General features: G+C 33.8%; 1 protein-coding gene across 2 annotated transcripts in view; it reads right to left on the reverse strand.

Annotated features, from left to right (window-relative positions):
• The window catches only part of LOC110456404 (centrosomal protein of 57 kDa-like), a 36,947-nt gene extending 20,933 nt beyond the window's left edge, over positions 1-16,014 (reverse strand). The window contains exons 1-2 of one of the 2 annotated variants that reach the window (XM_021507131.1): positions 15,871-16,014; positions 10,060-10,205 (exon numbers count right to left, since the gene is read on the reverse strand). In XM_021507131.1, the coding sequence (XP_021362806.1) occupies positions 10,060-10,164 (105 nt within the window). In that variant the 5' untranslated portion in view covers positions 10,165-10,205; positions 15,871-16,014. The remainder of the gene's footprint in view (positions 1-10,059; positions 10,206-15,870) is intronic. The other variant, XM_021507133.1, reaches the window with a different exon arrangement.
• Positions 16,015-16,155: the final 141 nt, after the last annotated feature.

A 16,155-nucleotide genomic window follows, 5' to 3' on the forward strand; every position in this document is an offset into this window, starting at 1 on the left:
CCCACTCACCCCCCCACCCCACTCACCCCAAGGTAAATATATCTTAGGTTTCTTAATTAGAAAAGTTATATAATTTATGTATTGATTTATTCTTACATCATTGAATTTAATATGAATAGCAAATTTAGTTTTATAACTTATTATCAGTCAGCCATATAGTAGTCACTGTCTTGTATATTAGGGGTGTAGGATTTCATATTTAGAGCTATATTAGCACACAGGTAGATTTTGAAAAATTCTACTTGTCCCTCCCTCTCCTTACTTAAAGCTTATATTATATATATAGTAATAATTGAAAAAGTTAAGGCCTGGCCTAAAATCTATGTTGTTGGTATTGTACGTTTACACTCCTGTCTATGAACATTTCACATTAATATTGTACAATTTATACAAACATGAACAGCCCTACGACCAAATAATCAACTTCAACATAAACAGAACCAGGTATTATTTAATATTTTGAAGTGTGTAATTAATAAATATAGTTAAACTGTTATGCAAAATAAATTATTTACCTGTACGGATGTTCCTGTGAGAAATTATAAACCACTTATATAGACTAAATATAGCTAGCTACCTATTCCATGTATACATGTACATCTGCTACACAACGAAAATGTGCATTACATGTACATTTCACTAACAAGTCTGATAAATAACCATACCCCACTGTCAAACATAATACCTGCATATCATTAGCCACACACAAAAGGTCGCTAGAAAGTCTGGGGATCAAGCTTATAGCACTACACAACTCAACCCAAGTACCTGTATAGGATAATGGCTTTTGGCTATGTACGCATACATGTCTGTCCATACAAAAGCTATATACAGTTGCCACTTTTGTGTAAAAGTCCAATATTACCAGTACATTGTAATGTTTTCCACTAGATTTCAATTACTGTGTAGGTTATAGCTGCTGTTATCTTCAACAACCACCCCACAAATATTCATAAGCTGAAAAACATTGAAAGTGCTTCATGTCAATCGTCAATTTTGATTTTAAAAATTGTAATAAATCTTACGGCTGAAGGTTTAATTCCGTGCCCTTTGGTGCTCTATTTAAACTGGAGATTATAAACATAGTATATTATCACTAGTCTGAAAATTGTAATTGCAAAATTTATTAATGGGGCATTAATATAAATATTCAGGACCAACAAATTTAAATATAGAGCATTCAGCTTTAAAGGAAATTAGAAGTATGATTTTGTTTGGATATATATATATACATTATATAGTATTGCTCATAGAAAAGCACACGTGTGGTTTTATTACAACTTATAAGTCTGTGAGTGTTTTTTGTTTTCATTTAATTCTTTTTTAGAGGGGGCGGGGGGGGGGAGGATTGGCTGGCTGGTGGCACATATATATATATAACAAATTCATAACTTTTTGATCTAACGTGTACGATATGCAATGTATATCCATTTACACTTTCACTATTTTGTGTTATCCCTATCTTCACTCAAAGTATACATTATTCAAAGGAATTAGATAAAAGGAGCAGTCACATTTATTTTTTGTCCACTATACAATAAATTTGAGAAAGATGTCACCATTTTTTAGGCATTTTTTAAAGACAACAATAATATTATACACTGTACAGTTCATGTACTGTATTCATTTCATTGATATAATACGATGTTGGAGAATTTGAAGAAAACTAATACCCTGGTAGTTAACAAGAAGTGATGATCTTTTCTTAATCAATGGAGATGACTTAAAACTATATATAAGTATTTAATGATAAGTTTTGTTTTTATCGAAAAAGTATATATATATGTACATATATTATATCTTTAGCAATTATTGTAACTGAGAACATGAGGCGGGGAAGCAGACAAGGCATTTCACAAGGCATTTCACTTATAAACTTTCACTATATTTTGAAATCAGAAATTGAAAAAAATCACACAACTATTTGTTCCCTTTTTTTAAATTTCCTGTTGCTTTTTCACCTATCATTAACATTTGTATGGATTAATTCTATATTATAGCACTTTGGGCTCAAATTTAATTAAAGATTCATTCATGTGAACTGGGGCTTTGAATTTTTTTATAAACACTATAAAAAAAATCAGGATTCAGGAACCATTAAATGGGATAAATGAGGTTTAAGAATTTAAATGAATAAATGTTTTTTTCCTTCGATAAGTGAACAGAATAGAATTAGCTTGACTAATGGCAACTTTTTTCAGATTATGTGTATTGAACAGCCTATCTGTGATATTGGATAATTTCCTTTGCTCAAAAATCACGTTCAACACGTACTAAATTATACAGAGTGTGAAAAGGAATAATTTAATAGACGGAATTACATGTCATGGACCATTAAACTTATCATAAAGTCAGGGTATTCAGAAAATCAGTTCAGTCTTATCTGTATTCCACCATAAAATTGACAAAAACCTGACATGATTTGGGTTTGGAGGAGACGGCTAAACCTGGTTTTGACACACTATTGAATTTACATTTCCACACACAGGGATGAACATATTTTCTAGGTAATATATATACATTTACCCCGTACCATTCAAAATGCACACAGAAAACTTGCCTTCATTTATTGGGATGAACCTGTAATATAAAATGGATTTACATGTGGGAGCTTGAGGAAATTTAAAAATAACGGACATGCATGGCTGATTAGCAGCAGGGAATGTTATAATTATATATAAGGAGGTTTCTTGACATGAAAAGGGACAAACGGGGTGGTTCAACACCTCAAAGGTGTGCACGCGTACGTACACTCTTAAGCTGTGAGTTGGGAGTTTCTGTACAATACCTGTTGAATTATTGGTCACAAAAACATGGTTGTAAATACCTGTACATTACATAGGACCAACTGGCCATTTTGGAAACAAAAGAATACATTTTATTTTGAAAGTCATATATATATACCTGTGGTCTAGTATGTATATATACATACATGTATTGTGTACAAAGATGATGTTGAGAAGACTGGAAACTTCATCTATATATCTTAAACCTATCTATTTACACATTTAGATTCTCTTTCGGCCAAAAAATGTTCAAAGTTGCATCCTTTTGCTTTACATCTAATTACTGTCTTTTGAAAAGCTATTTTGTTTTACTTTTTTTTTTACTTTTTTTTATTAAAGAATTGTTGCATTTTTTGCAAATGTATCATTTCAACTGCTCTGTAAATTTTTCACATACAAAACCTATGACACGGAATTGGATGAAGACAATCAATATTTTTGCCATGGGCTGTACATGTCCCAATGTATATGCATATATATATAAACCAATACAATAATTTTGAGACCCTGATACGTAATCTGACACAATGCAAGTCCTTGGGAATTCCCATCTGCTCCGCCTCAAACCTGTGCAAACGGTACTTGTGTGCACAAATGTACATGCATGTACACCACCAGGGTTCTAACGCTGTCAAACTTTCGGCAACAGAGGCTGGCAGCTCATTTCATTTGTAAACCTAATACACAGTACCTACATACGCATACGTATATCAAAAATGTAAGAAGATTGCAAACCTTCAATATAAATCTCTACAGGTCGATTGTATACAATATCCACTACTTACCAACCCTTCAAGCAACGGTAGAGGAATTTGAATCACAAACTTCAACAAAATGAAAAAGTGTGTGTCAAATCTTGTAATTATTTTATGAATAGATGGAAAATGTAGCGAAAACCTGTAATATTTCATTAATATTTCAACTTAAACTTTTTAGTAGCCTTAATTTGCACCATAATTTATAAGTACCTTTTGTTTGGGCCGATCTAGAGGGAGAACTTCGTAACTTGACACACTGTCCACATCGACGTCCGTATCAACATCGGTATCTATAAACTCCATCAAGGAAACACTGCTTTCGAATTCTGACATTTTGAAACTTATACACTTATTTACAGGTGTGCTTTAGTTTCTATTTATATAAAATTTGACATAGTATCATAAATGTGATATTCCAGTGTGATTTCAAAACCACTTTACAGTCCAACTTACAAACCTCATATATAGCAAAAATTGTATTAATAATTTCTACTTATGATCTCTGTTTTGAACATGACCAAAAATTAGAAAATCCCAAAAAGATATATTCCGTTAAATCCTTGAATAAGTCGACATTTGTTCATGAATATGTCACAAATATGACTTTTTAGACAACAAATATACACACAACAGTGTAAATATCCTATTACAAATTTGCAGTAATTCTCCTGGACAGGTATATATATATATATGTTATAGTAAATAATTCCAGGTGTGTGACTTCATTAAGGTAATTATATTAGCCATTGTATGCTGTACAAACAATGTGAACAGATCTCGGAACAAATGCAATTACCACAATGACAGTATATAGGTATACGTATAGCCCTTATTCCTTTATTGGCTGAGGTATTTATGTAGTTAATTAATATACAAATATTCCCACAGGTAACGCTAACAGGCACAACTTTATACAATACCTCATAATTACCAGGTATGCATTGTCAAGCAAAGCATGCATATAAATTATTGTTCAATGTAGTAGTACATGTATACTACATGTGTGAATACTAATACAATAATTTGTGGCTCATGCAGTATTGCTTATTGTATTAATAGGGTCAGGACTCTTGGCTTTTGGAACAAGAGGCCCAGATGGCCTGTATCGCTCACCAGGATGATAAAGCAACCATGGAAAATTATTCTTATTAATAATAACAATAATCTTTATTTAACATCGTGTACAATTGTCAACAACAAACATAAGCTCTGTAGAGCTTTTATTACGACGCCGCTAAGGGAACAAAATGGTGTTTTTGTGGTGGAGGAAAACACCCACAGGGGGGGACCACCTACTCCAACAATGTTAGAGGTTTACACGGCGAAAAACTTTTGACAGGCGCCGCAGTCAGCAAAATCATATCCGATTGAAAAAAGGCCGACCAGCGGCCTCTCATGTTATGGGAGTAGGGGACCACCATGCCATCGGAGGGATAACAACTAACCCTATCAGACATAACACTCTTTTTTCCACCACAGCTTGGGATCGAACCGAAATTCTTGGGAGAGCGAGTGGTCTGAAGCTCACGCTTCATTGCACACAGTAGTACAATGACTGTGCACGTCAGCGATCACAGATACCGAGGCGGACCCTATTACAAAAAGTCCCTCCAATAGTAATGAAGAGAGAAATAAGTTAAAGCTATTTTTTCTGTAAATGTCATTGTTAAGAGATTCTTCTCATATTAGAAATTTCTCTATAGAAACAATAACATTTTTATCGGATGTTCCTACTATCACTTTAATGAATATGGAGCTATGTCAATGGTAAACCAATGCATGATCTAATTAACAATTGGAGCTATACATATATTTATATATATAGGCAGCAACATTGATGAAGTGGAAAACATAGGCCACAGTGACCTACTTTTACTGATATTGTTCTCCTCAATATATGTATCACATAAAGGCAGTTTGATGAGCGTTGGAGTTTAGTGCCATACTAGCACTAGAGTTAGTTATAATTAGCTTAACGTAAAGTGTAAACAAGGGTGGGTATACGTGTAGAGGTATTAAGGAAATATAAAATACCCCAACCACTTTATATGCATGCATATATAGCAGAGACATAAAAAAATAAAAATGTGTTTTTTCTTTTAGTTATATACATGCATCCAGTAATGCTATGCTATGATATAGTAAATAAAAATGAGGGAAAAAACACTAAAACAAAATGGTTTTGGCTAAAAAATTGTCAAAAGTGTATTTGGTATGGGGTGAATATATATACTGTATAACCCCAAAAAGAACAGAAAAAACCCCATTGAAATACAATACCAAATTTACAAAATATTTATGCACATATGGACACATTTCTGTAACTTGCATAAATGTTCCAAAATGTCTGAACTATTTATATATAGGCATACTACCAATGTGTCATGTACACTGTACAGTATACATTGTAGTATATTTTCACATTGAAAGGACTATTTGTATATAGTATACACACAGTGTACTATACACCATATATTTGCAGCCAGTAAATATAAGTGATAAACAGTTATTCATTGAACTGTATCAACAATTAACTTTCCATATTTGTAACGTTTGTAATAACTGTTGATTTTCCACCATTCAGTGTAAGATTTAAATGATTTCGTTGCTTCAGGTTTAAAGAGATTGATATAGTTTTATTATTTATAGAAAATGTTCTGGCCACACAGGTACGTACACATCCATAAATATATGGTATAATATAGAATAAAAACAAAAAATTCCAGATCGTCCGCTAGGCCTTTCTGCCTTCTAGGGCTTCTTCAGGCGGATTGGTATAATATATATATACACAAACTCTATTCATAGATCTAGACCGCATATACATTATCAGAGATGTAGAGTTCCACTAGCCTGATGTACATATATGTACATGTGTATATGGGGCTAGCAGATTTTATGTCAGGACTAGAAAAATATAATAAAATTAAAGATTTGGCTAATAGAATTTTCAAACTCTGCCAGTTGACAAGTATTCTAATATGAAATTGTACACCCCAGTATAAATTATTGGATGAAACTTATTTGTTCTCCCTTTTCAAAGAACTGTGAATACTTTTCAAAGGTAAATCTCTTATTTCAATGCTCTTTGTTCCATTTCACGCAAATAATTTGATGTAGACAATAAAAAAAATTGCCACAGGCTTTGTACTCCTTTTACATTTATTTTGAAACCAAATATGAGATTGTAAACTCCTGAATATACACCAAGTCTTGTTGCAGGTGACTGACTGCAAAGACTTTATAAAGGTATACCTCTTATTTAATAATGCTTTATATTAATTTCACATACAAACAACTTGATGAAAGCAATGAAAACATTCACTACGGCTACCTACCCCTTTTACATTTATTTTAAAAACTGGTACCCTGTCAACGAGGTCTAACAAAGTAATGCCCCATATGCATGCCACTGTCAGGAGTTAATAGAGCCTGCATTTATTTATATATATATATCAGCACTCTTAGATCTGCTCACTGCATAATCGCAGACTCAAAGACAAAGACAATATGGGGGTGGGCATATTAAAGGACACAAAGCTGTGACCACCAACTCATGTATATACATTCATCAATTATATGATATGAAATATATTTCAAAACCTCGTGAAATGAAATCAAACCCTGTATGAGTATTAGCAACAAACCCCCACATATTCTCAGAGTTTAGATTTACTTATTACTGTATACATAGATTGTCCCTAGCTAGGTGTCACTGCAATCAAACCTAACCGAGTTTTCTGTCTACAACAGGTGTATCCAGGTGAGAGTGTTTCTAAGGCAGGGGTCAAGTCAGTCCTTGTCACTTACCCTTGGTATCCCTCTTCAATTTGCATATATGCATTTAAACATACGTGTCTTTTAAAACATATCTTCAAGTGGAAATTTTCACCCACTTCATATAAAGGAGGAGAGTCGAAATTCATGAGGTTGAGACTTTTGTTTTGTGAGCATCATAAAATTCTGAATCAATTGACTGCGAAATCAAAATGTGAACAGTTTCTGTGTTACATCACACACAAAACTTCACGAGGACATAACAAAGTCAGAAAAAAATAATTCAAATATTGTATATAGGTAATTCTATACAGCTTGTAATTATATAAGAAGCTGCGTCAATGTATATAGGTAGCCAGAAATACCAGCTACCTGTATGTAAATTAAAATATGTCATAAGTATATATGTAAAGTATATACAAATATAGGATCTTACATGAGTTTCCATTTCTTATGAGATTTATGAAACGAGTCTAAGAATTTTATAATTTAAAAATGAAAAATTCGTGACAAGTTTCATAAATTTCATATGAAATGAAAACGGGTGTAAGATCCTTTTTATCACATTATCAAGATTTGTGGCATTTATTCGTGTAAAGCAAAAATTTTGACTCCAGTGCATAAGTCTGTGATGTCATGTACTTGTCCTAGGTGCGATGTCACAAGTGAAACAATTGAAACTTACAACCGATCGCAGGGCTGATAGGTCATATTACATGGGTTAATATGCAAAAAAATGACATGGGTATATTCACTGGATAACACAGTACATTATCTGATAAATGGTGTATATATATATATATACACCTGTATCGTTTACCTCGTATACTGGGAAACCTTCGCCCAGTCAAATTTTTACCATACACTGTTAAAATCCTTATTCTCCCAGTGTTAATTTCAACCTTCTCTTTTTGATTACTACATGCTTACTACATTACTACTAGCATGTTGTTCAATAATGCTCGCTCTTTAATATAATAAATTTGCCCTCAAAAAACAGTGAAGTTAAAGTGTGGCATGTACAGTAACTATATATGGAGTGCTTTTTGTGTGATGGACAATTGCAAGTTGCAATTCTGATTTGTAGTTATTTGCTGATACCGGTAATTATACCAACAAGTACGATGCTGAAAATATCCCTTCAAGGGAGATTATTAGTTAATCTCTGGGTTAGGAGGTCGAGGGGTCTAGTCGGGTTCGTCTCGGGGTCTATAAAAACAAAAGGGGTCTATGAGCCAGTAGACCCCTTCTAACCCAGAGATAACAAATTTGTCACCCTGACAATATTTTATTACTTTTTTATTCTGCAAAGTTATAAGTCACTTTGTGAGTTTGAGTTGTACTTGACTGCTACCAAAATAGCCCCTACCGGACACCTTTTCGGCAATATTTCGGACAATACACGACCATCTTTGTAATTATATTAGCAACATAGCGGCGCCGGCCCCTAATTGCCAGTTTGTTGATTTTGCTGTCGATTGATTGGCACACCTCGAACGCTTGATTGTGTGTCGGAAGCCATGCATCTTTGTTGTAATGAAGACAGATTCTTGTTAGAGTTATCTCCCCTCTCACATGCTTTTATAGACCCCAGCAGAGCGTGCCTGGTCTATAGAAATATAGACCCCAGCAAGATATCCAATCAGAAAGAGTGTTATTAATTAGAAGGGCAACAAGTATTTTTAAGTCAAAATCCTGAGATTCAAAAAGATGACCCAAGAAATGTACAAATTTTGTTTGTGTCTTACGTCCTATTAACAGCTATGGTTATTTCAGGACGTGCCAGGTACGCAAAGTCTAAAGCTTTTATTATTCTATCTTCACAAGCCAAGTGTTCGCTTTGTATACACTCCACTTAGTGTATACGAAGCGAACACTTGGCTAGCCAAAATGTTATAATTCATATGTAAGAAACATATGTCAGCAAAACTGTGACTTTCAATTCCTGCAATTCAAACATTGAGAATATCATATACTTTTAACCTCCAGCCCTCAATTACTTCTGTGTTTAAACAGCTAAACATCATCAAATAACTGGCAATGAATATTTCTAGTTCTAACACAATTAATCATGAAAATTACCAAAGACCTTGCCAATACAAGTTCTATTGTCAAATAACAGTATAACCTTAATGTATCGCCACCCGTTGTACCGCCAAACTTGCATACCGCCATCAATATTGAGACAGTTCTTTACTTAGTCGAACACTTACACTTGACGACCGAGTCTGACGTACAGAAATGATGGCATTTGCAACTTATGTATACAGAAATGCGAATATTGGCACCCTATATATGCAGACATTACTGGTTGATTGTAAGTAAATCTGTATATATGCGCACGTAAAACTGACACTTTTGCTGCAGTACTCATAAAGTGTATATCTTGCATGTGACACACTGATCGTAATACCAGATCTAAATAAATATTCCCAAACTAATTATTCTTTGAAAAACAGTGTGTATATTAAAAATTGCATAATTATATACACAATTATGTGAGTTTTCATAGGTAAGTGTTAGATATGTGCCCCAAAACAAACAAGCATTCATTCACCTGTCATTTAACAGGGACAACTCCCGCGGGATCGTTGTACCGCTAAAATGTCTTGAACTTTATATGTGTTTTTTTACTGATCATTCCCCCCTGATATTTCATAATAAACTGTTCCAACCTTTGAATTGGAAGAGTTCTAAATATAATGTGTTTTCACGGGTAAATGAGTCGACGTTCTTACCTGTGTAAGGGAACCAGTTATAGATCGATACGTAGACCCAAACGATCCAAAGCTCCTCTCTCCTGCGTCCCGTTGTTGGGTTCGAATTCCAGCATTGTATGCCATTTTGTATTTATATTCCAAATGCAACCAGTAAACGTTTCAAGCTTTAAGTAAAATCATTAATGAATGTACGTTGTGTCACTTAAAATCGTTATAATTCCGCATACTTGTATCAACGACATGCAGATGGTGAAATGATGTACCAGAATCCAACGAAAGTAACAGGAAAAAGTATGTAGCTAGCACTGCTAGCACTTTTACCCATTTAAGGGTTCATCAGGCAATATTTACATGTATATATACATAGGATCTTAGAAAAACTTTTGTAGATACAAGCACTGGTCTTGCAGATCCTTCAGAAAGTTATTTAAACTACACTGCGGTAAACAGTATTTTTTTCTGCTCGATTACTTGCAAAAAAAGTTTTAAAAAACCAATCAAGGCTTGAATTTGTATAGTAGAAATTTACATCCACACAGTATGAGCTACATGTACTTTCCATGCTTAAATATCCACAAATCATTAGTTATCACAATTGAACTACAAGTTGAATCAATAGATAAGTTCACCATCTTACAAATTAAGAACTCTTCGGACACCATGAGACATATATGTGCATGCAAGATTTCCAAAGCCCCAGGAACAACATTGTATATTTTGAAGTCCAATCATACAAATGTTAGCTTTATATGATTCACATGTTTGGTCCACTAATTTAAGGTATGTCTGTATGTAGGATCATCATGGAACTGCTATAGCTAGCTATACTAATACACATGGATTTGGGAACTAGTCCCACTCCGTAGCTACCAGTGTGCCGAAATCTTCAAACTATAAATCCACATGTTTTACCTGTCCGTCACATGTACAATACACTGTAGATGATCCTTACCTACATACACTAATCACAGGTAGGGGTGTAGGTACCTGTCCAAAACCCGCCCAGTCGTGTCAACAACAATACTACAATACCCTAGATAACGTTGTACAAGACAAATACAATCAAATTTGATCTGAACGATTGTCTTTGCGCAGATGTCGGAAACATGAGTCCAACTGTCGATAGATCAAGAGCTGTCATTTGCTTGTCCGACACAACAATAGACCAGTTGACTGACTTAAAGGCCATAAAATCTTAATGTACATTTTTCTTTGTTTGAAGAGGCCACAGGGGTCATTGCCACCTGGAAACCATCATGGCAATCAATAGTGGCTCTGTCCTATACATGTATGTACAGAGAGTACATGTACAGGTTTAGTAACAGATAGTCACTGTTCTCATAGAACGGCAACATCAGTGTTCTGGTAACATTAGGATACAATTGTAAAATTGAATCCCTTCTTTACAAACAGCAGGCCTAGGCGTGTAATATAACAATATACCTGGTACAAGATACCGGTACATACAATGTATACTGGTATATATTGCAGTATAACTATATGTTTCAACAAAAGCATTATACAATTTTACTAGTTTTTTATGTTCATGTGTAATATTAGAACTGTAACTATACCTCGACATAGTTCTTCTCTGAAAGGAACACATGCATCCATGCAAAGATTTTATTTAGTCAATTTACGGTACAAAAAAGCATTGAGATATAGCTATACATGTAGCTATAGACTGTCAATTGGAAAAACCATGGAGGTATATAAAAATATAACCCATATATAACTTGACTCGATCTCTATACATTTTTTATTTGCAACACTGGTTTATTACCACTTGTTTCATATTCAAAAGAGCCACTTGCATTTACAATATCATCTAAAGACTTAAATATTCATGATCATAATATACCTTCTTGCATTTTGGATTTTCTTTATTGATAATTTTGAAGCAATTTTGAAACAAAATAGCTCTTCTTCACATTGGATATGGATATTGAATGGCCCTAGAAAAAAGCCCTTATCTAATATGAGAAATTATAAATTCATCAAGGCAATTAGACCATAATGCAAGCTCTAGTCCCACACCTCCTGGCCATGGCAAAACATTGGTATCAGATCTAGAAATGTACAAAGGGCCATTACCCTGTATATATTATAATTATAGTGGGGCCACAAGACCAGATTTCAGTAAATATGTGACAACCTGCCATCCAAACAGGTACTCAAATACATATACATGTATATATAATTGTAACTAGGTGACAAAGTGTATTTGTTACAGCTGTAAGCAACATCCCCTGATGAATGAGGATCACTGAAGAGGTAATTAAGAGCACTAGGTACAGTAGCTGCTCAGAAGTTGTTCTTTTTCTATAAAGTCATTAGTTCCATATTTTTTTTATTCATAAATATAGATTTCTTCAAAAGCAATGAATGAATAAAAGCACTGACACAGCCAACGAAGCTCGATTTTAGCATAAAAAACTTTCTGGAAAATGACAATTAAATATCTCAATGATGGGAAGTGTTTTAGTGGTTAGGCAAGTCCTGAGGAAATAAAAATACATTTAATTCTAGGTCCAATAATATATTCTGCGTAATCTTTGAACTGGGGTTTATCACTACAATATCAGGCAGCATACCTCATTCAATATAACTTGTATATCCCTACGATATTGTCCCGATAATCCACCATGTTTAAAGTCTGCCCAATAAGAAGGGATACCGTTATCATCACTCCTTTGCCCACACCAAGGAATCCACAATAACATTTTGATTGGTTTACAATGAATCTTGTTGACAACCAACGTTTGTCAACAGTATAGGTGTTTGCATGTCTAATTATGTTGCTCCGACTCTCGAGAGTCTGACAATGTCGGTTATATGGAATGCATGGTATTGGTGGATTTTAGACCTCCACACAATAAAACATGGTCAGGCTACATTAATGGACTTTTAAACAAATGCAACACTGATATGCCAGTGTTTATCTTTCCTAATGGTGCATCTTGAAATCTCAATGGTCATGAATATTCTTAAGTACACTTTGCCTTAAATCATATAAATGCACATGTATACATGTATGTATGCATGATACCTACTGCTGAATTATGAAATGTGCATAAGAATTTGTAATTGTTTATATAATTAGGACTGGATGTGTCTCCTCATAATGTACAGGGGTATGTACATTGTACCAGCGCTTCATGATCAGTGTTAAATTAAATAGCTAGTACTGAACTCTGCCAGAACCCCTATGCTATTAATTCAAGTTCTGTCTTGTTTGTGTTTACATTGTATAATATTATGAAAATATTGACTTTATCAAATTGAATTCTCATCCTCTGCTGAGATAGAGTAAATGGCAAACAAATAATCTATTGTGAACGTGTACAGATTCAGGCGGACCTCTTGAATGATTATTACGACATTGGAAAAAAATCCTGATTTTTTACAGATGTACATGAACAGCAAACTAGAAAAAAAAATCCATTTCACAAATTAAACATAACCACAATAATGTTTCTGCAAACTTTTTTGTTGCTACTTATATATAATTACTTAATTTACTTAAAAGATTTATATTATCGCTTTCATTATAAATCCTCAGACATATTACACATTGCAACTAGGCTCGAGTATTGAAAAATGAAAGTACTATTGCTTTTCAGATCTAGATCTATCTGTTTCTTTCTTTTTTTAAACTTTTCATATCTACTGGACAATGAATGAAAACATAGTACATTTTAGTAAATGCATACATATAGTTGACAGATAAACAGGGGCATAGAAAGTGGGATTTTTAAAAACATCTTAATTAATAGTTGAAAAAAACCCAGGAAACAACAGAGGTTAAAACCCAATTGCAAGCTGAAATGAAAACTCATTATTTTCTACAATTTCTGATAAAAGATTTCAGCCCTGCTTAATTCGCTCAGCAGTGTTGAATCAGGATGACTATTAAGGCCATTCTAAGAAATCAGTTTGTTTGCAGTTCCCTAAACTATTTCAGATTTGTGTAGAATGTTTTCAGGACAACTGAATTACTCTAAAGTGCTCTATCCTCAGGCAGAAAAAGTATTGTCTTGGTCGAATAACTGCTGTCATTTCAACTATACGAAATATGTGTACTCCTCCTCGGGAAACAATTCATCCCGATCTTCAGTCAAACAAAAAAGTGCCCGACTTCGGGGTTGATTTAGCAAATGAATGGCCCTAGCTCTGACCCAGGCCAGTGATGTTTCAGCGGAACACATCCTCCCATCTAGCATACATATGATTTACTGAACATCCAGACCAAAATGTGATAAAATACAATGTGCAGAATATACAAATGACTACTAACTAATTAGAATACCTCAGAAAACAAGTAAGCATAAGCTAATAATGTTAAAAAATGTTGGTTATAGATGCTGGTTGGGCCATGGCCTGTTGGCATCAAATTCAACAGGCCAAACGGATATCCTATCACTTAATTTGGCCCCTGCCTATAGCTAGTTACTTCATTATAATTAGAAGCTATATGTACACGTTTACAAGTTTCTTTATGTTTATTTCAGCTGTGGACTTGCAGGGATAATGATGTGTTTGTGCCTTTAAATATTTTACCATTTTAGAGTTTCTGTGTAATTAAACCTAGTGCTGTATAGAAATGGTATGTATATCTGAGAAAGGATCACGATCACTGCAGTGATAAATCTACATGCAAGTCCCCTATATATACTCAAAGAATTTTTATGGGACTCGCAGAATTTCTGGGAATACTTAAATTTAACATTGTGCACGTGGGACTCGTTGTTTTTAGCAATACATTCGAAAAGGACTTGTAAAAATGAATTGTAGATTAATCACTGTGATCAGTACGTATATATATATAACAACATTAACAATATATATATACATATTTTGCAAGGGATGTGTGCTCCAAATATCATGTCCTTGAGATTCACATTCAAGGTATATGACTGTTGGGGACTTCTGTTGCATGTGTTCGGAAATTAAAGAAGTACATGTACATGTAAACTCTGATTCATATATATATACATACAATATATTTATATTTTACATTTTGAAGATGGAAAGCCATGTACGATTTCAGTTTCCATCTGGCAAGTTATATTATAATTTAGTCATTTATACATATATACATATGGTCTAGAATTCGAAGCATTGCAGCATCTGAATCAAGAAGGGAGATAAGTAATTCCGTGTATAGCTACAGGAAAAAGATTTTTCTCAAGGACAGAGTGTTTGGATCCTCACAAAGTTGATGAGTCCTACTTATATAATTATTACAGGAAAAACATACATGTATCAATGACTTAAATATTTGAGTTTGAAAAAAATCACAGCATATAAATAATAAGAAAGATCACTTAATACTCCTATAATATAAGCGGCGGCTGGTCTGCTTTTTTTATATCGGATATGATTATGCTGACAGTTACCTTGTTACATGCATGGCAGTTGGCACATTATAATATTACTCAAAAGTACATGTATCTGTGTTAAACCTCTAACATTGTTGGATTTGGGGCTGCACTTGGTAATTATTGTCACAGCACATGTTTTATGAAAGTAATAAGAAAAAACAGAAAGGATCTACTGGAACAGAAAAGAAATCAGAAATGAATAGAATTTTATGGGGAAATAGTAGCAGCTTTAAGAATCCCACCCATCACATCTGCATCAAATAATTCCGTTTTCATGCATGCTATTAATTTTAAGATCATACAAGTATTTAGTATTTAATATGTCTACTGTATTTGGCTTATACTGGCAACAAAACATGTTATTTCCTCTTCACAACAAATGCTTTTTTGTGATTTTCTATTCTAAATACATCAGATTTCCACAACATGGTTATCATAAACTTACAGAACTGTAGTAATCTTCCATCTCTTGCACATCTGCAGATTACTCTTCCCCGTCGAACATGTACGAACACCTTACTTTCCACTACTGAAGGGAATCTCAGGTAAACAATTTGAGTTGAGTGGGAAAATACCTCAACATCCGGGGATTTGCAACCGGATTCAGAAATATAAGCCATGATTTGATTGGTCAATTTGAATAAAAATATAATTGAATTTGTAGATAGCCACCAGTTTTGTCACAATTCGTTATTTTAATCATCCAAATGATTATATATGTGCAAAAAAA

The sequence above is a fragment of the Mizuhopecten yessoensis genome, unplaced genomic scaffold (assembly GCF_002113885.1).
Source record: "Mizuhopecten yessoensis strain PY_sf001 unplaced genomic scaffold, ASM211388v2 scaffold8745, whole genome shotgun sequence".
Classification (NCBI taxonomy): Eukaryota; Metazoa; Mollusca; class Bivalvia; order Pectinida; family Pectinidae; genus Mizuhopecten; species Mizuhopecten yessoensis.